General features: G+C 39.4%; 1 protein-coding gene across 1 annotated transcript in view; it reads left to right on the top strand.

Annotated features, from left to right (window-relative positions):
- The window catches only part of LOC140692703 (uncharacterized), a 43,422-nt gene that overhangs the window by 14,692 nt on the left and 8,755 nt on the right, over positions 1-19,975 (top strand). Inside the window, exons 6-10 of the mRNA XM_072957027.1 lie at positions 6,433-6,635; positions 9,211-9,299; positions 11,223-11,288; positions 12,723-12,849; positions 13,945-14,040. Coding sequence (XP_072813128.1) covers positions 6,433-6,635; positions 9,211-9,299; positions 11,223-11,288; positions 12,723-12,849; positions 13,945-14,040 — 581 coding nt within the window. The remainder of the gene's footprint in view (positions 1-6,432; positions 6,636-9,210; positions 9,300-11,222; positions 11,289-12,722; positions 12,850-13,944; positions 14,041-19,975) is intronic.

Here is a 19,975-nt window from a genome sequence, read left to right on the forward strand (position 1 = left end):
ACCCCTGCAGCCCCCAACGTACCCTTCTGTGGAAATTCAGTAAATCCCTGGGACTGGGTAGCAGTACATCCTGTGAAACCCAGGGCCCCGTCTTGGCCACACCCATGCCTGCCACGGCATCTCACTTTGAAGGACATCACTCGGTCGGTTAGGCTCACACTCTTGTCATCGGGAAGACGCAGAGTTGTTCCCCTTTGGTCCCAAGTGGAGACCTAGACACAGGAAGAGTGTCCTTTCTTTTCCACGAGCTACAAAAACCAAAAGATTCAGCGGTTGGAATGTGCTTTGGATTCCCTCCCCAGCCGTGCAGGCTACTATCCCATTTGACGGACATAAAACGTGGGCTCTAATCATGTTCCCATGGTTTGTGCTGGTCGCAGACTTAGGTCCCTGTCGTCCCTCTGCCGTGTGCGGCTTCACTTTACACTTGCTTGGAAGTGACCCCGAGGCAGAGGATGGGCCGGAGTCTTAACTGTCATTTTTGATCAAGTCCCCCTTCTCTCACCTCTGGCATGGGGTGAATTTTCTACAATCAGTATTAGGGAGATTTCATGTCCTTAGCTTACTCTGTTCTCTGTAAACTCCGCTGTGCCACTTTGAGAAAAAGCCCCCGGGATGCTGGGAGTCTGAAAAGTTGACGGGTCTGGTGTGTTGTTATCCCTAGGGCCCCCATCGAGAAGAGCTGAGGCAGCCATGAGGCACAAGGACACACCTTCGTGTCACGTACGGAACACGGCATATGGGACAGTGACTGCTGGAGGACAGGCAGCTCCCCGCTGTGAAGAAGTCGCCGTCTCTCGGGCCTCACGCCTTCCCAGTTTTGGTGGCTGTCCTCTGTACGTTGTTGGTTGTAGCTGTACCCCAGAGCCCCCAGGAAGGTAGCAGAGGCTTGAAGCCATGGTGGTCTATTGGCATCAGTTACGTGGGTGACCAAAGACCCGTGTGGTGGGATCAGAAACACAGAAGCAAAAGTTCAAATAAATATTTAGCAAAACACTTTACACACGTCAGGGTTTTTTCTGCTATATTGTGTGGAAAGATTGTAGAAAAGATGGAGAGGAAACAGTAGTTAGTTACAGGTTTCTTCTTTCTCTCCTAAATCCTATCGTGTTTTGAACATTCAGCAGCCAGACTGTGCTCTTGCCCCCTCCACATGATCTCCTTTACTTCTTATTTTGTAAGTTAGAAAGTTTTACCAAAGTTTAATAGTATAATCTTGATTTTTCAAAACAGCCGCCAGCTTTTCAGCTCTGGACGCGGCGGTTATGCAGCCTCGTGGGACTGGTTCACCAGAACTATCATGCTTCCTCAGGGAAGCGCAGAGACCGTCTTTTTCATCGTCATTGATTCCTATAACCCCCTCTGCAGGCCTGAGTTCTATTACTGGGGAGAAGTAGAGGAATAGACTGTGAAGAAGTGGTGGTAGTAGACGTCAAGCTCAAGTATAAACCCAGCAGTGATGGAAAGCAAAGAAAACAGTAGGAAATGGAATGGAAAGGACTGGAAAGAGGTTTTGGAAATAATTCTTTTAAAAAAAAACCACGTTGAAGGGGGCCCAGCTCTGAAGTCAGGGTAGGAGACTGGTCTACCTGGGAACAAAGTAAAGGCAGAGGAGCTGACCCTTTCACCTCCTTGAGAGGGAACTGATGAGCAGGGCCCTTGGCCCCAGACCAGGCCTGTGCCACTGCCTGTCTCTGTAAATAATGTTTACATTATTACATCATCATTCACACATTGTGTTTGGCTGTTTTTGTGCTACAGCAGCAGAGGTTGTACGTCCCCAAGAGCCTAAAACACTGGCTATTTCTCAATATGCCACATGCTCGAGTGAGAAGAAATTCATCATCCAAGGGCCAACATTTGACTTATGCAGTAAGATCAATGGGTTTGAGTTCCACCACCTCCACTTGGCAATTATGTGCTTACTCTTTCTCTGCCTCAGTTTCCTTATCTGTAAAATGGGAATAGATCATTCCTCTCACAGGGTTGTAGAGGATTAAATCATGTGATGAAGAACCTGGCAAACTGAATTATGTTGAGAATCTCTCTCTCTCTCTCTCTCTCTCTCTCTCTCTATTTCTGTCTCTCTCTCTCTCTCATTGGTTTCCAGGTGCCCCCATGTGTACTAAAATCCACAGATACTCAAGTCCCTTATATAAAGTGCTGTAGTACAGTTGGCCATCTGTATCTGAAGCTTTTGCATCCGCAGATTCAACCAACTATGGACATCCACAATTAGTTGCATCTACGGATACAAAACCATTGAATACAGAGGGCTGACTATTGAAAAAAAAATCCACATATAAGTGGACCTGCACAGTAGACACCCATGTTGTTCAAGGGTCAACTGTTACATATTTTAATGAAGTGATGTCTTAGTCTGTTTGAGCCGCTATAACAAAATATCATTGACTAAATGGCTTATTTGTAAACAGCCATCTCCCAGTTCTGGAGACTGGGAAGTCCAAGATCAAGGTGCTGGCAGATTCAGTGTGGTGAGAGTTTTGTAAATAAGTTCACTTGTATCATTTTTTTAGATTCTGCATATAAGTGATATCATATATTTGTCTTTGACTGACTTCACTTATGTTAATTTCTAGGTCCATCCATGTTGCTGCAAATGGCAGTATTTCATTCTTTTTTAAGGCTGAGTAATAGTCCCTTGTATACAGGTACCACATCTTCTTTATCCAATCATCTGTTGATGGACATTTAGGTTGCTTGTCTATCTTGCGTTGGCAGCTCTTGACTTCAGTTATTCTGCAGGCTGCTGATTCCAGAGAAGAGAGGGTTTTGTGTCCTTGGTGCCATTAAAGGCACAGGTGGCTTTGGAGTGACTGGTGTGGATTACACATCTATCCTTGCACATGTTGCCGCGGCCAAGGGAACTGGGTGCTCTGACATGGAGAGAGGCAGAGGAGTAGTTTTAGCCTTATCCAAACCGTGTAGAATGGGTCTCCTACAAGGATTCTGTTACCAGAAATAGGAAGAAAGTAACATCTCAGGATCTGTGTCCACCAGCCAAGGGTCAGAGACTTGCCTGCTGACAGAGTACAGAGTGAGGGCATCCTGCCTTCTGCAAACCCAGAAGGCAGTAGAGTGAGAAAACCAGCAGGTTTAACGTGACTAGCAAATTGACCAACAAGATGGAAGATACCGTTCTGGGCGTTGTGCACAGAACTGGGGCAGCACAAGGAGGAATATTTGACTGAACAGCCAAGGAAGGAAGTCCTACTGCAGAAGCACAGGATGAGGGCAGGGTTGGTTTTTCATTCTAGGATCCAAAGGGAACGCTGGCAAAGGAATGGCCATTGCTGACAAAGACAGTGGGTCCCAAATGGAGTCACTTGTGCAAAGCCCACCTCAAACCTTCATGCCTAACCTAACTGCAGTTTCAGTCTACCCCAGGAGTGTGGTCTTAACCTGTCAGTTTGGAAATTTTCTGGTCAGCACCAGTGAGGTCACCTGCCACACAGGCCCCTTCCACCCGACTAAGGAAGATGATGTCATCCGCCCTTTCCTTACCCCCTCCTCCTTCTGCCTATAAAACCATCCATTTGTCCAGCTCCTCAGGGAACTCTCTGCTGCACAGGATGCTGCCTGATTCGTGAATCATTTAATAAAGCCAATTAGATCTTTGTATGTATTCAGTTGAATTTTTTAAACACCTTCATGTACCAACACAGCCCCTGGAATGGGCGCTGTGTCTAAGTTACTGGAGACCCCTGTCCCCTGAGAACCCCTGCCTGCCTGTGCTTCTCAGTCACCTGCCCATACTTCCACACTTTCATAGTCGCTCTTAACCTGCAGATTTTACTTCCATAGACTCTTTGTCTGTTCCGTCCACTGTCACCAGGCCTAGGGGTATCCAACCCAAGAGAGGTCCTGGAGCTGATGAAACCAGTCAATTCCTCAAAAGTAAAGCAAAGCTGGGCACTTTGAGGTGGTTTGCTTTTGTGGAAACATAGAACTAGCCACTGTGGGGAGCAAGGCTGATATGAGAAGGTCAGGTTTCTCTGGGGAGAGTTAGCAGGCGGGGGAGAAGTCCCGTTTGCCTGAATTTTCATTTGCTCTCAGTGGTTCCCTAAGTATTCAGGTATTAGTACTTTTCTTAATTTGTTCAATTGTTTATGATAAAGGTATTAACCATATAACATTCAATACAAATATTTTTCATAGGCTGGTGTTTGGCTTTTTATTGTCAGTAAGTTTTTTTCCCCTCTTATATCTCTATTAGCCTTTTTTTGTTTTTGTTTTGTGTTAGCCTTTCTATATGGGAACATAGTATGTCTTTGCATTTGTTCATTTCTTGTATCTTTCAGTAACTTTCCATATGCTAGATACACACAATTTTCAGTATTATTGCATCTGTGCAGTATTTTCCTGAGTGCCCCTAGTTTCATAGCTATGTGAGTAGTTAGGTTATGGATGTGTCACAATTGCATATAAACTTATAGCACATCCAGTACTCCTTGGGGACTTTTTATTGTCTTCTACTTTGTCATAACAACTCAGTCCCATACAAACTAGTTGGTTGATTTTTTTCCCCTGCATTCTGTGATAATGTTGTCATTGTTATAGTAATGATAGTTGTGTAAGTGTCATGGGTAAGCAAGAGGAACCTAAAGCACAACTCAAAATGGGACTGAGATCTGGACTAGAGACAAAAGGCAAATGTTTTATGTAAGTGGGAAATTGGCATCTCCATATGCTCCAGTTTTTAAATAGTTTTAATGGAAAGTATTTGTACAGAAAAGTACACAAGATGTGCTGAATTTAAAAAATGATTTGAAAACAGACACTCATGAAAAGTTCACCTAGCACATGAAGTAAGAATGTTACCAAAACTCTATCAGACATATTTGTGTCCTACTTTGATCATAACCTGTTCTGTACTCTTCTAGGTGGCACTACGTCTGTGTCTGGGGAGAAGGGCTCCTGTCTGAGCCCTGAGCCTTGCAAGGGCTCCCCTCGGGCCCTCCTCCAGCTGTAGCATCTCCCTGGGCTGAGACGTCTGTGGTCTGGAGCTACTTCTTCCTCTTTCTACATAATGCTCTGGTACCCAGCACCTCAGGACCTTCTCCACAGGAGGGAGACTTGCCTTCAGCTTACACACCTGTAAGCCTGAGGCACTGAAAAGGGGCAGTTTTTCATGGGGCATCTGGACTCAGTTTGGAAATGCAGGGCTTTTGAAGTATGAGCCACTGTTAGGGTAACATAACTGAGTGGGCTGTGGTGTGGTCTCCCTACACCACCAGGTTTTGGCACAAAACTCTGAGGAGGTACAAAAATACATGCCTAGAAAGCAGGAAAACGTACTGTATTTTATTAAACAGCTTGTTACCTTGATTTTTTTCAATTCACGTTTTCTTTATTTCATCCATATAACACACTGATTTTCGAACTTGAAAAATTAGATAAAAGAGCATATCAAATGGCAAGTCTGTGAAACATAAGCCCTGTCAAAACAACGACTAGTTTATTTCAATGTGGGACTTTTGAAGTTTTGTACAGATTAGGCAGTATATCTATGCAGCAACATAGAAATTGAACAATTAGCTCAATCAGAGTACCTACTATAGAAACCGTACAGGCCAAAATATTAAATGACACTCTTGTCAAAGAATGTTCTTATAATGTTTTCTTTTTGGCAAATGAGTTTGTTTCAATAAAGAGCAGAAATGAAACCTAGACAAAAGTATTCATAACTCTGCACAATAAACCAAACATTGTTATTTTGATCATTCCCTAGGGGAAAACGATGTCCTTTCCAGAAATCTCTCAGGCATGCTAAACTTCCAAGATTAGGATATTTGAGATAGTAAGTAGCAGCTAAAGGTGGAAATTCTAACAATGGCATTTCAAAATACATGAGACAGTGCTTTATGCAATAATAAAAAGCACTCTTTCCTTCAAAAGGAGACGGCATCTAAACGTTTTTTAAATTATAGATTTAATAATGTTAAGGTGGATAAATACTTGCCAAGATTCTCAAGTGCGAGAGTCTTCCTCACACAGGTGCGCTTTTCCACTTCAGGCTGGGCAATCTTTTTAATTTAGTACTGGCTCCCTAACGCAGTAAACCCTCTTCCCAGAATGACTTCCTCCAAAGCACACGGAAATAAACACTGTCCATGGACCGAAAGCAGACCAGCTGGCAGCAGGCACCACAGCTGCGTAAGGAACTCTACTTTTCACGGTATTTTCGCGGAAAGGGAACTTGGCGGCGGCAGCGGGGACACGCACCCACCGACGCCCCCGCGTCTGGGGTCCCAAGTTGCCAGAGGCTCCCTTTCTGTTCTCGCAGTGGCTTTATTTCTTTAATCACACGGAAGTGTCCCGAGGCAAGGGCTGTGTCATTCGTTCTTCCTTGTGTCTCTAGTGCCTGAGCCTGACGCCCAGCCCCGGCCTCTCGATCTGACGGAATTTTAGGTCCGGGGACGACCTGCCAACTCCGCCCCCAGCGCCGACGAAGGGGCGGGGAGAGCGCAGGGCCCGCGCGGAGGATTCTGGGCGCCGTAGTTCCCCGCGGCTGCGCAGGCGCACTGCGCGTGTGCGGCCGCCCGCCGCCGACGCCATTGCTGGAAGCGTTCCCGCCCTGCTCTGGGAGCGCCCGGTCCCCAGTCGGCCGCCAGGTACTCGTCGCCCCGGGCACCCGGCCCGGTTCCCGCCGCCCCTCCCCCGGCGCTGGGCTCCCGCGGCGTCTGGGGCGGGGCCGCTCTCGGCTGTGCTCCTGGCCCCGAGCTGACCGGCCCACCTCACAGGCGACCGGGCCCGGCCTCCCTCAGGAGGCGGCGGCCTGGAGGCGCTGGGTCGCGACGCGGGACTGGGGCGGGGCGGGAGCACGGCTGGACCTTCCCGCCTTCCCGGAGCCGCGCCTCGGTGGAGGGAGGAGGGGGACCCCGAGGGTCCAGAGAAGGGCAGTCCGGGAAACGGGGCGGCTGGGGGAGGGAGATCCTCGGTCCTGGGCTTTAAGTAGCGGGTCCCTGACAGGTGCCTGTTCTGCCTTTGGGTGACCGAGGCATTTTTTCCTGACTGGCTCAATTGTCAGATACGCAATACACTGTTGCTACTATAGTCACGAAGCTGTATCACATCCCCACGACTTACTTATGACTGGAGGTCTGTACCTTTTGACCACCTTCACCCATTTCAGCACCGCCCCCCAACCATCAGTCTGTTCTGTGTCTCTGAGTCTGGGGTGTTTGTTTTTAGATTACGCATATAAATGAGATGATAGGTTTTTGTCTTTCTCTGACTTTCATAAGGCCCTCAAGGTCCATCCATGTCACAAATGGCGGGATTTCCTCCTTTTTTTGTGGCTAATATTACACTGTAGGCGTATACCACATTTTGTTTATGCATTCATGCATTCATGCATCCGTGGACACAGAAGTTGTTTCCATGTCTTGGCTGCTGTAAATAATGCTGCAGTGAACGTGGGGGTGCAGTTGTCTTTTCAAGTTAGTGTTTCCTTTTCCTTCAGATAAATAGCCAGAAGTGGAATAGCAGAATCATATGACAGTTGTATTTTTAATTTTTTGAGGAGCTCCATACTGTTTTCCGTAGTGGCTGCAGCAGTTTACATTTCCACCAGTGGTGCAAAAATGTTCCCTTGTCTCCACATTTTTGCCAACAGTTGTTATTTCTTGTCTTTTTGATAATAGTCGTTCTTACAAGTGTGAGTTGAGATCTCAAAGTGGTTCTGATTTGCATTTTTTGGTGATAGTGTTGTTGAGCACCTGTTCGTGTAGCTGTTGGCCAGCTGTATGTTTTCCTTGGAAAAATGTCTGTTCATCTCTGCCCATGTTTTACATCGGGTTTTTTTGTTTGTTTTTTGCTGTTGAGATGTGTGTGAGTTCTTTATATATTTTGGCTATTAACCCCTTATCAGGTATGTAATTTGCAAATATTTTCTCCCATTCCATAGGTTGCCTTTTCTTTGTTGACTTTGCTGTGCAGAAACATTTAAGTTTGATGTAGTCCCACTTGTTTGGGCTTTTGTTGTCTTTACTTTTGATGTCCAAGAAGTCATCATCAAGACCAATGTCTATTTTTTCTTCTAGGAGTCTTATGATTTCAGGTCTTACATTCAAATCTTTTAATCAGTTTTGAGTTAATTTTTGTATATGATGTAGGTTACTGGTTCAGTTTCATTTTTTGCAGGTGGCTGTCCAGTTTTCCCAACACTATGTTTTTAATAGATTGGGTTTTTTCTCTGTTGTATATTCTTGGCTCCTTTGCTATAAATTACTTGCCTATATATGTGTGGGTTTATTTCTGTACTCTAGTGCATTGATCTGTATCTTCTTTTCCCAATACCATACTGTTTTGATTACTATAGCTTTGAAATATAGTTTGAAATCAGGGAGCATGATGCCTCCAGCCTTGTTCTTCTTTCCCAAGATTGCATTGACAATTTGGGATTTTTTTTGCTGGTTCTATACAAATTTTAGGATTATTTGTTCTACTTCTGTGAAAAATGCCTTAGGGATTTTGATGGATATTGCATTGAATCTGTAGATCGCTTTGGGTCATATGGACATTTTAACAACATTAATTCTTCCAATCTGTGAGCACAGAAAATCTTTCCATTTGCTCAAAGTTTTCAATGTATAGGTCTATCATTTCCTTGGTTAAATTTATTCCTAGGTATTTAATCCTTTTTTTAAACAGTTGTAAATATTGATTTCTTAATTTCTCTTTGTGATAGTTCATTATTAGTGTATAGAAACACATAGACTTTTGTATATTGATTTTATATCCTGCAACTTTACTGAATTTGTTTACTAATTCTTACAGTTTTTGGAAGGGTCTTTTAGGGGCTTCTATATATAAAATTATATCATCTGCAGTGAAAGTTTTACTTCTTTCTTTCTGATATGGATGCCTTCTGTATCTTTTTCTTGCCTAATTGCTCTGTCTAGAACTTCCAGTACTGTGCAGGCTTGTCATATGTGGCCTTTATTATCTTGAGGTATATTTTCTCCATACCTACTTTGTTGAGAGTTTTTATCATAAATGGGTGTTGAATTTTATCAGATGCTTTTTTTCTGCCTCTATTTAGAGGATCATATAATTCTTATCCTTCAGTTTGTTAATGTGGTGTGTCACATTTATTGATTTGCAGATGTTGAACCAGCCTTGCAAACTTTGAGTCTGAGATTTTCAAGGCAGGATTGGTTTTCATGGCTTATTTCTCTTTCTTAGATATGTCTTTGCAGGACTCCACTCTTTCCAGAGAGGGGAGCCCCAAGGAAGAGATTATGGCTGCTGTGGTTTTTTCAGTTGGACCTCTGGTAAGTTAGGGTTTCCTCTGGTTCTGACCTATTGTCCTGATTTGAGAGCATGTCTACTTTTCCTTAAGTCATGTGACTTCTCTACCTCACCCACATCCCTTTGGGTAACTGAATCAAATTGTTTGATTCATGAAAGTTGAGTTCATCATAGTAAAGCTTGTAATCTATAGGAAGATCCACTATGCATATTGAACTAAATACCAAGATGCATGGCCTTGCAAAAAATATCTAGGCTATCTTTAGATATGATAGGCAGTCTGGGAAATTTACTTATGATGTTAAATTTTTATTGTTCCTAGGAAATTTCAGTTAGATATGGGGTAGTAGAATGCAGTATTTTCCAATTGGAAAATTTTTTTTAGGAAATTGAAAAAAAATACATGTACACACACACACCCACTTAATTCATAGGGACCATTCCCCTTGTGCCCACTCTTAGTGTTCTCCTCTTTTCTACCCATTAAGAAGTGATCAAGCTTAATAGATGACATGGAGAGAAAGAAGATGTTTAAGACACAGTGCTTGGCTGTAGGGAGCTTACAGTCTCATTGAGGTAAGGCATACGAAAGAAATAGTTACATAATTTATTTAGGTGAATGATAGTTGCTGAGCAGTATGATAAAGTTGATGAGGGCTATGTAAGGAAAGAAATGGGTTATTAGCATGGGCTACATTGGTCATGGAAAGCTCGTGAGGATGGTTAGATTTAAGCTGGTACCTGATTACCAGTGGGATTTAAATTGTCCTAAATTATTTGTGAGGATACTTCAGGTGAGAAGGCAAGGCTCTGAGGCAGAGAACAGTGAGTGAGTTAGTGATTCAAGATCGAAATTTGTGAATGGTAGGACTGGTTGTTGGAGATTTAAGCTGAATCTTTTAATGTTTCCCTGAAAATATTTAAGTGTGTGTATGTAAGTGTGTGTGATTGGGTGTGTTTGAGGTGGGTATTAATGTGATTAAAGCTGTGTTTTAGCAGTGACTTTTTGAAATAGGAGATGCAGAAGAAAGGTGTACCAACATAGAATTTGTTATGGTAATGACCCATAATAACCTAGAGTAGTGATCCTTTAGTCTTTGTAGCAAGAATGCATAACAGGTGTATGGTCCTTAAGACACACCCTTGAAAAGATCTAAGTATTTGTGTAATACAGGCCCTGATCAAACCCATCTCTAATTATCAGAGTTTGAGATTCACATCATCTTAAATTTTCTGGAAGCTGAATATATGTATTATTTACGATAAGAACTTGAGAGGGGAGAACTAAGATGACATATTTCTCAGTGAAATTTAAGTAAATAGTTCTATTACCCATAACTTTTTAAAATGGCACAAAACCTAAAATCAATAAGTACTACTGAAAGGTATACTAAAATTTCCCTTCATTTATAAAATCAAGCCCTTGTAGGCATATAGTGTGTAAGGTTTTGAAGAAAACAATATTGTGAGAGGTCCCTGGCATATTTCTTGAATGAACATTAAAACATGCTTCCACCCCTAGACACTGTAATGATTTTCCAACTATAGAAACAGATAGTTTTAGTAGGTTTTGAATATTATTCTTGAGCAAGATAGGTAATTTCCAAGAAACAGATTTCATCCTCTTATGAAAAAGGAGAATTATGTAGCATCTGAGACCCCTTATTGTAAGTTTAGTTTTATTTTGGTAGGTTCTTTGTTAAAAGTCTCCTTTAGAAATTATGGAGTTGTATCTCAGCCTTGTGTATGTTTGTTATTGTCTCAAACAAGGTGAAAGAAGATTATGATTGGATGTTGCTATGGGACCTTAATTTCATCCCTAAATAAAACAGTGAAAGAGGTTATCTCATATACCACGTCCACAGTGGGCTGATGGTGCTTGTTGAGGCTCTGCTGTAGGTAGCAGGCAACCTGTTACTGAGTGATTTCGTCCTGTATCCCCTCAGAGTCCTGAAGTTTCCCAGCCAGATGAAGATCTTCACCTTCAGACAGAAGAACCAGAACTGGTAAAGGTAATCCTTAGCCTTGTGTCTAAGGGGAGTAAAGAGAAAGCACCTCTTTTACTGCTCCTAATTCTTAATGTTAATTGAATTTTACACAGTATAGATTTTACTGATTTCATCCCTGTGGAGTTTTTTTTAAGATGCTATTCCTTCCCCTGTATTCCCTTTATATTGTTAGTTAAATCTAGAGGCTTGATCAGATTCAGATTTTGATTTTTTTGAATGTTTTTGCCATTGGTATTTCATATTTCTGGTATCTTCCACCAGAAGCTACATAAAGCCCAGTTAAGGCCTTTTTGGTGTGTCAGCACCCACTGACAATCCTTTAATTCATTAGAGGTTGTAAATGGCAATGTTCTAATTCTTTCGTTCCTTCTTCGTGTATTAGCTGGAGTACTTCCATGAAGAGAAACCTCCCCTCGTCAACTTCCTGAGTACATTTTATTACTGAACAAGCTATATATATATATTGCATAGGAAAAGAAGGGCAAAGGGTTGATTCTTTCTCTTTATTTACCAGTTTCCAGGCATCCTCCAAAGATGATCAATGAGTATCCTTAAGGTTTTATAATGAAATCATAACTTTAAATGTACTAGATATTTTTGAAATTCATTACGATTATTATTCTTATTGGTGTTTAAATTTTCCCATCAATGGCCAATGGAAGCCTCTTCAAGTTGTCTCCCGTGTCTTAGGTGTGATTCTAGTAATCTTTGACAGTTTCCTTGCCTTTTAGTATAACAGAAAGTTCCCGGCCTTGGTTTCTTGTAGTGTAAAGTAATATGTAGGGGCCGCAGTCCAGACAGTATAATGCTGCCTTTTTGGTTATTGTTTCTGGGCCTCATCAGTAGATGAAGCTTGGTGTATGTGGGGTGTTTTCCTTAAAAATAAAATACTTCATAAGTTTATACCGATACTTCCAATTCAGTTTTGGATCTATGGAGTTTGTGCATAGTCTCATTGATAATACATTTATATTTTCTTTCTTCCATGTCAGATTTACTAGCTCTCAGTGATGTCAGGATACTAATTTGCTTTGTCCAACACTACACACACCATAGTTATAAAATAGCATTTCCATCACTGCCACCAACAATATGATCATTTACTGAAAATATGTTATTTTTATTTTTTGCAGTTCTTTTTCCCCTCACAATATATCTCATAAGGGATATACAGAAAAATTTCTGTGTTTTAAATACACTCAAAATAGTTCCTCTGTCTACAATCTGCATGATAGACTATGTCTTTTATTAAGTTATATCTTATAGAATAGGACTGAAAAAGAGCTGATATTATAGGTAAGGCAGGATTTTGAGGGAGAAGAGATGATTTGGGTGGAAACTGCTAGTTTTCTAATTTTCTTCCCCAGTTTTGTATGTGTTACTCTGCCTATCACATCTAATTGTACACTCCGTGGGTGATCTCTGTATTTGTTTTAGGAATTAGTGACATTTAAAGATGTGGCTATAGACTTCACGTTGGAAGAGTGGCGGTTGATGGATCCAACACAGAGGAACTTGCACAGGGATGTGATGCTAGAGAATTATAGGAATCTTGTTTCCTTGGGTAAGGATAACTTCTGTGTTTATGTGTCTGCCCATTGGACCAGGTGTACTGAAAATATAGACCCTTTAAAGTACTTAACTGAATTTAGGGTGAGAATCTAGGCATTAAAATTTCATAATTTTAGGGGCATATTGTTGGCAGTCATGCTATTCCTGGCTCTTAACGAAATAGTCCACCCATTATAGAGTAAGAAATACATATTTCATTGGAATCTTGGAGATTGTTGGCAGTCCGTGAGATTTAAGACTGAAGTTTTTTCAGTCACTTCTATAAATGAGAATTATCACTGCCTCTAGAAAGAAAGGAACAGGAGGGGCTTTGGGACGGCAGAGTAGAAGGACACGGAGCTCAGCCTCTCCCATGAGTACATCAAATCATACCCACATGCGGAGCAATTCTCACAGAATACCTACCGAACTTTGGCAGAAGATCTTGTACAATTGAAACTACAAGGAAAATTTTCATGAAACCATGTAAAAACAAGGCCATACTGTATAGCACAGGAAACTATATTCAATAACTTATAATAGCCTATCATGAAAAAGAATATGAAAAGGAATATATATGTATAATTAAATCACTATGCTGTACACCAGAAATTAACCCGGTATTATAAACTGACTATACGTCAATAAAAAAATTTTAAAAAGAAAGGAACAAATGTTTATTTTCTTTCTAAACTGAGATTATTCCCATGATCTGTTACCCAGCAAGCGTTGGATCATAGTGTTGAGCTTCCTTGAGCTACCTTTGTGTAAGGTATATACTGTAACGCTGCTGTATGATGGAATGTTCTGGTGTGGGAATGTTCTGTGTCTGTGTGTCCAGTATGGCAGCCACCACACTGTGGCTGTTGAGAACTTGAAATCTGACTAATCCAACTGAAAAACTGAATTTTAAATTGTATATAATTTTAGCTAATCTAAATTTAAAGTTAAATGGCCGCATGTAGCTGTTGGCAGCTGTATTGGACAGTGCACTTCTAGAACTTCTTACAGGGGCACCTCTGCACAGAAGAGCCAGAGCTGAGACTGAATCTGACACTAGCTCTTGCTGATAGGCACAGTCAAATCCTATTCCTTTTTCTCTGAACAGGGCTTGCAGTTTCCAAACCAGACATGATATCTCATTTGGAAGATGGAAAAGGACCATGGGTGATAGTGAGAGAAATTTCAAGAATCCCCTACCCAGGTGAGTTAATAAGAATGAGAAGGATGGTATTTATTTGAAGCTAATAGGTCTTGGTTGGAGTAGAACATCTGAAATATTTTGGAGGGTGTCTTTGCTTAAAGCTATCTCAGAGGAGAAGATTCTCCCCCTCTCTTCCTCTCTCCCTGCCTCCCTGTTTCCCTCTCCTTTTCCCTCTCCCCCTCTCTGTCCTCTACTTTTAGTTCCCATCCCATCCTACTTTACTTTCTTGGGAACATGATTTTCATAATTGTTCCTTCATTCCTTCGTCATTCAAACATGTATAAAATACCCCTTTGAGTTGTATCCTCTCCAGTTAACTTCACGTTTTTCTCATTTGTTTAACCATTATCTGGTATCTCTCCCTTCATCAATTCTCCTGAAAGTGCATTCTGAAGGATCACCACTGATTTCTTCTAAGCTAAACCTTTTGACTGATTGTTTAGCTTTCTTCACCTGCAACTTCAGGGGACTCTCCTCCTCTCCCCTAGAGTTTTAACTACCTGAGAACACAAACAGTATATCTCTTGACAATAAAAACACAGTATTTATGTGTTTAATCGATATTTATTAATATTAAATAATCAATATTTAATATTTATCTGTATACTGTGAACTGGGTTAGGTACTATGTCTACAGTAGTGAGTAAGGTGGACCAGGTTCCTGCCCTCATGAAGATTAAGTTTTGAGAAATAGGTAATTAACAAGTAAATAAACAAAAACAAGCTAAGTAATGGTTGTAATAACTTAGCTATGAGGATATGAAAGAGGAACTGGGTTGGGGATGAGGATGTCTCCTTCAGATAGTGTGATTGGGGAAGGCTTCTGAGGAGGTGACATTTAAGGTGAAGCTTGAAGGATCAGAAGAAGCCAGCCAAGGGAAGAGGAGAAGAGGAGCATGCCAACAGAAAGGAATGCAGTATGTTCTAGAAATCAAAGGAGGCTGCATGACTGAAGTACAGGGAGAGGGAGACTGGTATAAAATCAGAAAGAGTCAGGCAGGAGACTGTCTCCTGTTCAGGGCTCCATAGACCAAAGTAAGGAGTGTGGATTTTAAACAAAGTGAGTGCAAAGGCACTGAAAGGTTTTAGTCAAGGATTTTTAGGATATAACCCTGTGTATGAAAATTGAACTTAACGGCATAAAGCAGATAATCAGTGAAGAAGTTGTTAAAATATTCTAGACAAAAGAGGGTAATAACTTTGATTAGGGTGTTGGTGGAAATGGAAAGGAATGAATGGATTCTAGAATATTTGCATATTCATACTATTATGTTGCCATCCATGAGTTGCATATGTGTTACATATATTCTTTCTATATCTCAAATGTTACAGTTTTTTAGAGAGTGAATGAAAAGTAGACATTGGAGATAGTTGAGATGACTCTTTAGAGAAAGCCCCCACTCCATATGCAGAGGGAAAGAGAAATGGGGAAGTGGCTGGACGAAAGAAAGGAATAAAAAAAAAACTTATTTTTGAGATGGGAGCTTTTCTGGCATGCTTTAATGCTAAGAAGAATGATGCCCCACTGAAGAGGGAGAAATTGATCTTGCAAGACAAAGAACTAAAGACTGAAGAACTGAAGTGTCTGAGAAGGTTAAAAGGGATAAAATCTAGAATGGAAAAGGAGGATTTACCCTGGATAGGCAGGGGGGCCACCTCCTCTGCTGTAACACTAGGCAAGATGGAGAAAATGGGAGCAGATATGGTCAACTGGTGATGGGAAGTTCAAGGCATTCTTTCACAATGATGTGTATATTCTCAGTAAAATATGAAGCAAGGCCATCAACTTACAGTGAGGACAAGAACGAGTTGTGAGATGGAAAGTTACAAATTGTATGGACTTCACCAGGGAAGCCATGTTGACCTGAAACTTTTATTGAGGAAGGTGTTTAATTATGGCTCTATTCTTTTGTAGTTACAGGACTATCCGTATTTTCCACTTTTTGTTTCACTTGAGTAAGTTGTGTTTGTCTTGGAATTGATCCATCTAATAAACAATTTAAAATTGGGGGCGTGCTATCCTCTGTTTAGCTTTTAAATGCCTATGTGGATCTGAAGTGATGTCTCCCTTTTCATTCCTGATATTAAATTTTTTGAGTCTTCTCTTTTATCTTAATCTATCTTGCTGGAGTTTGTCAATCTTATTTGGCTTTTAAAAAATAATTTTTAATCCTTTCTACTGTATGTTTGATTTCTGTTTCATTACCTTCTCTTATTTCATTATTTTTACTTTCCTAAGGTTTAATTTGATGACTTTTCTAACTTGTTAAATAGTTGTATCATTAACTTTTAGCCATTTTTTCTAATGTGTTGAAGGCTATCGAGGCAATGTCATGTTTTTTTATGTAGCACCTTCATAATTATTGGGTTTAAAGTATTTGATCATTTCCATTGTGATGTGTTTGGCCCCCGGGTTATTTAGAGGTTTTTTTCCTTAATGTTGTACCATATGGGAATTTTCTGGTAGTCTTGTTGCTTTAAGTTCTACTGTGGTCAGAGAACATGTTCTATATAATTTAAGTCTTTGCAGGCTTCTTGGAATTTGCTTTGCCACCTGGCCAATTTTTGTAAACACTTTGTGTACACTTGGAAAAATGTGTAGTCTATAGGTTTTGATTGCTATTCTAGATATGTCAGCTCTTAATTATGTTCCTAAAATCTATCTACTTGCTGATTGTCAGCTTATTCTAACAGTTAGTAAGAAATATTTTTTGAAGTTCCCACTATGTCTGTAGATCTATCTGTGTCTTATTTTAGTTCCTTTAGTTTTTTATTTATGTGTTTTGAAGCTGTGTTTTTAGGTAAATACAAAGTTAGAATTGTTACATCTTTCTGGTAAATTGGACCTTTTATCATTATGAAGTATCTTTTTTATCTCTGTTTTTGCTTTAAAGTCTATTTTGCCTGATATTAATATTACTATAGCATCATTCTTTTGGTTATTAGTAATATCATACTTTTTTTTTTCATCTGCTCACTGTCATCTTTCATATATCTTTGTATTTTGTTTCTCTTATGATTAGCATTTTGGTAGATTTTTGTTTTAACTAACCTGACAGTCTGTATCTTCTGGAGTTTTTAGTCCATTTGTACATAATACAATTACATAATGTTTAAATCTACCCTCTGTGAAGGTATCTTGCCTGTTCTGTATTCTTTTTCTCCCCATTTATGCCCTCTGTTAAATTTATCATCTTTCATTTTTTTATTTCCCCCCTAATCACTTAGTAATTATAAATTTTAAAGTTATTTATTTAGTAGTTAACTTTGAGGTTAAAACATTCTTCCTTTATTTATTTATTTATTTTTTTGCAGGGGAGAGCAAAGGTAATTAGTTTTATTTAGTTAGTTAGTTAGTTTTTTGATGAAGGTACTGGGGATTGAACCCAGGACCTTATGCATGCTAAGCATGCGCTCTACCACTTGAGCTATACCCTCCCCCTTAAAGCGTTCATCCTTGATTCAACAGTGTAAGATAAATTTTCCCTCTTCCCAAATGATGCCAAGAACTTAGAACAGCTTATTCATTTTGACCTCAATTATATATTATTGGAGTTCTGTGTTTTATTTCTATATATGTGAAATTTCATAAGACATTATTATTAATGTTGTATGCAGTCTGGATTCATTTAGATAGTTTACCTTCTCTTTCTCTTCATTTTTCTTCATTTCTGAACTTCTTCCTGGGATTAATTTTCTTCTACATAAAGAATGCCCTTTAATATTTTTCTTTTATTCAGATATTCTGGTGTCATAGTCTCTCCATTTTTCTTTTTCCTAAAAATGTGTTTAACCTTCATTTTTGAAGAATATTTTGGTAAGTTTAGAATTCTAGAATTCTAGGTTGACAGTTACTGTTTTTCAGCATTTGGAAGGTATCATTTCATTGCTTTCTGTTTTGCATAGAATCCGTTGAGAAGTCAACCATCTAATTCAGGAGTCAGCAACTTTTTCTGTAAAAGGCAAGAGAGTAGATATTTTAGGCTGAGAGTTGTAATGTTTCTGCTGCAACTGCTCCACTCTGCCAATATAGAACAAAAACACCCCTTTAACATGTTAACCAGAGTGTGGCTGTGTTCCACCAAAACTTCAATTTTGGTCACTGCAACTTGAATTTCATACAATTTTAATGTGTCACAATGTATTTTCTTTTAATGGATTTTCAGCCATTTAAAATGTAAAAACCATTCTTCTCTTGCTGGACATACAGAAGCATGTAGTGAGCCAGATTTGGCTGTAGTTTGCAACCTCTGATGTAATTCTCATTCTTTGAAGGAAATCTGTCATTTTTTTCCCTCTGGCTGCTTTTAAGATTTTACTTTTCAACAGTTTTACTACTGTGTACCTTAGTATAATTTCCTTTGTATTTCTCTTGCTTGGGATTCATTTGGCTTCTAAAATCTGTGGCTTAATATTTTTTATTTGTTTTGGAAAATTCTTGGGCATTATTTCTTTTAATTTGTTTTTGTTCCATTTTCCCTCACTTCTCTTTCCAGGCTGCTAGGACTCTTCTTACATCTGTGATAGACCTTTTCTCCCTATCCTGTATAGCTCTTATGTTTTTTAAAGCAATGTTTTCAAGTTTTTCATCATTCTCTGCTTCAGTGTGGATATTTTCTATTGACTTATTTTCCTTTTTGCAGACATACACTCATGTGCCATATCTGCTGTGCTTTTAGCCTGTCCTTAGAGTTTGTAATTTATTTCCCAGTTCTAGAATTACTATTTGATTCTTATTTTATACTTTGCAGTTATTTGGTGAAATTGTTAATCTTGTCTTACTTTCTTGAATATACTAATTATGATTATTTTAAAGGTTTATGTCTGAAACCTCAATTATTTGGATCTCGTTTAGACCTGTTTCTGTTATCCATTTTTTCTCTTAATTTTTTTCCCATTTGACTTTTGTCTATAATTTTTCATTGCCAGACATTGCTATGAAAACCTATAACAATATTTTGAGGCTCTGGATTGTATTATCTTTTTCCACAGAGGATTAACTTTGGTGGGCTGTGCACACAGGGGCTTTAACAATCCTGTCACCTTCATTCAAATAGACATTTAAATGAGCTGGATTTTAGTCCTTGGATTCTAGAGTTGTCTTCTTTGGTGGCCCTGAATTCAGATATTTGTCTAGCCCTATGAGTCCATTGAAAGTTTTACTTACCTTGAATTTTAAAGTCATAAAACCATTTTACTACCCACAGAAGATTTTGATTCAGTTTGTTTTTAAACATTTAGATATAATTACCTGGAAATAAATTAGAAATTTATAAGAAGTTTAAAAGTGTTTTTAAAAGTAAAATATTAATGGGGGGGTAGAGGGTGGGAAGGGATAGACTGGGATTTCAAAATTGTAGAATAGATAAACAAGATTACACTGTATAGCACAGGGAAATATACACAAAATGTTATGATAAATCACAGAGAAAAAATGTGACAATGAGTGTGTATATGTCCATGAATGACTGAAAAATTGTGCTGAACACTGGAATTTGACACAACACTGTAAAATGATTATGAATCAATAAAAAATGTAAAAAAATAAAAATAAAAAATAAAATAAGCCAGACACAAAAGGCCATATAGTGCCCATTAAGGTGAACAGTATCTAAGCGTTTATTGTACTACTTCTGTAAATTTTCCGTAGGTTTGAATTCTATCAATATCAAAATAAAATGTATTATTCATTAAAAACATAAAAAAAGTAAAATATTAAGTTGCATGTATAAACAAGTTGTAAGACCACCATCCCACAGTATAATTTTTAAGAAAATTTTCAAACTGTCAGAAATGTTCTTAAGATCCATTAAGGGGTTGCAAAACTACCCTTGATAAACATAATCACTATTTGTAATATTCACAAGTATGTTAATTCTGGCTAGCTTATTCAACCTATTTATTAAAAATCAAAGTGTCTTATTCTATAAATGTT

This window comes from Vicugna pacos, unplaced genomic scaffold, assembly GCF_048564905.1.
Source record: "Vicugna pacos unplaced genomic scaffold, VicPac4 scaffold_15, whole genome shotgun sequence".
Lineage (NCBI taxonomy): Eukaryota > Metazoa > Chordata > Mammalia > Artiodactyla > Camelidae > Vicugna > Vicugna pacos.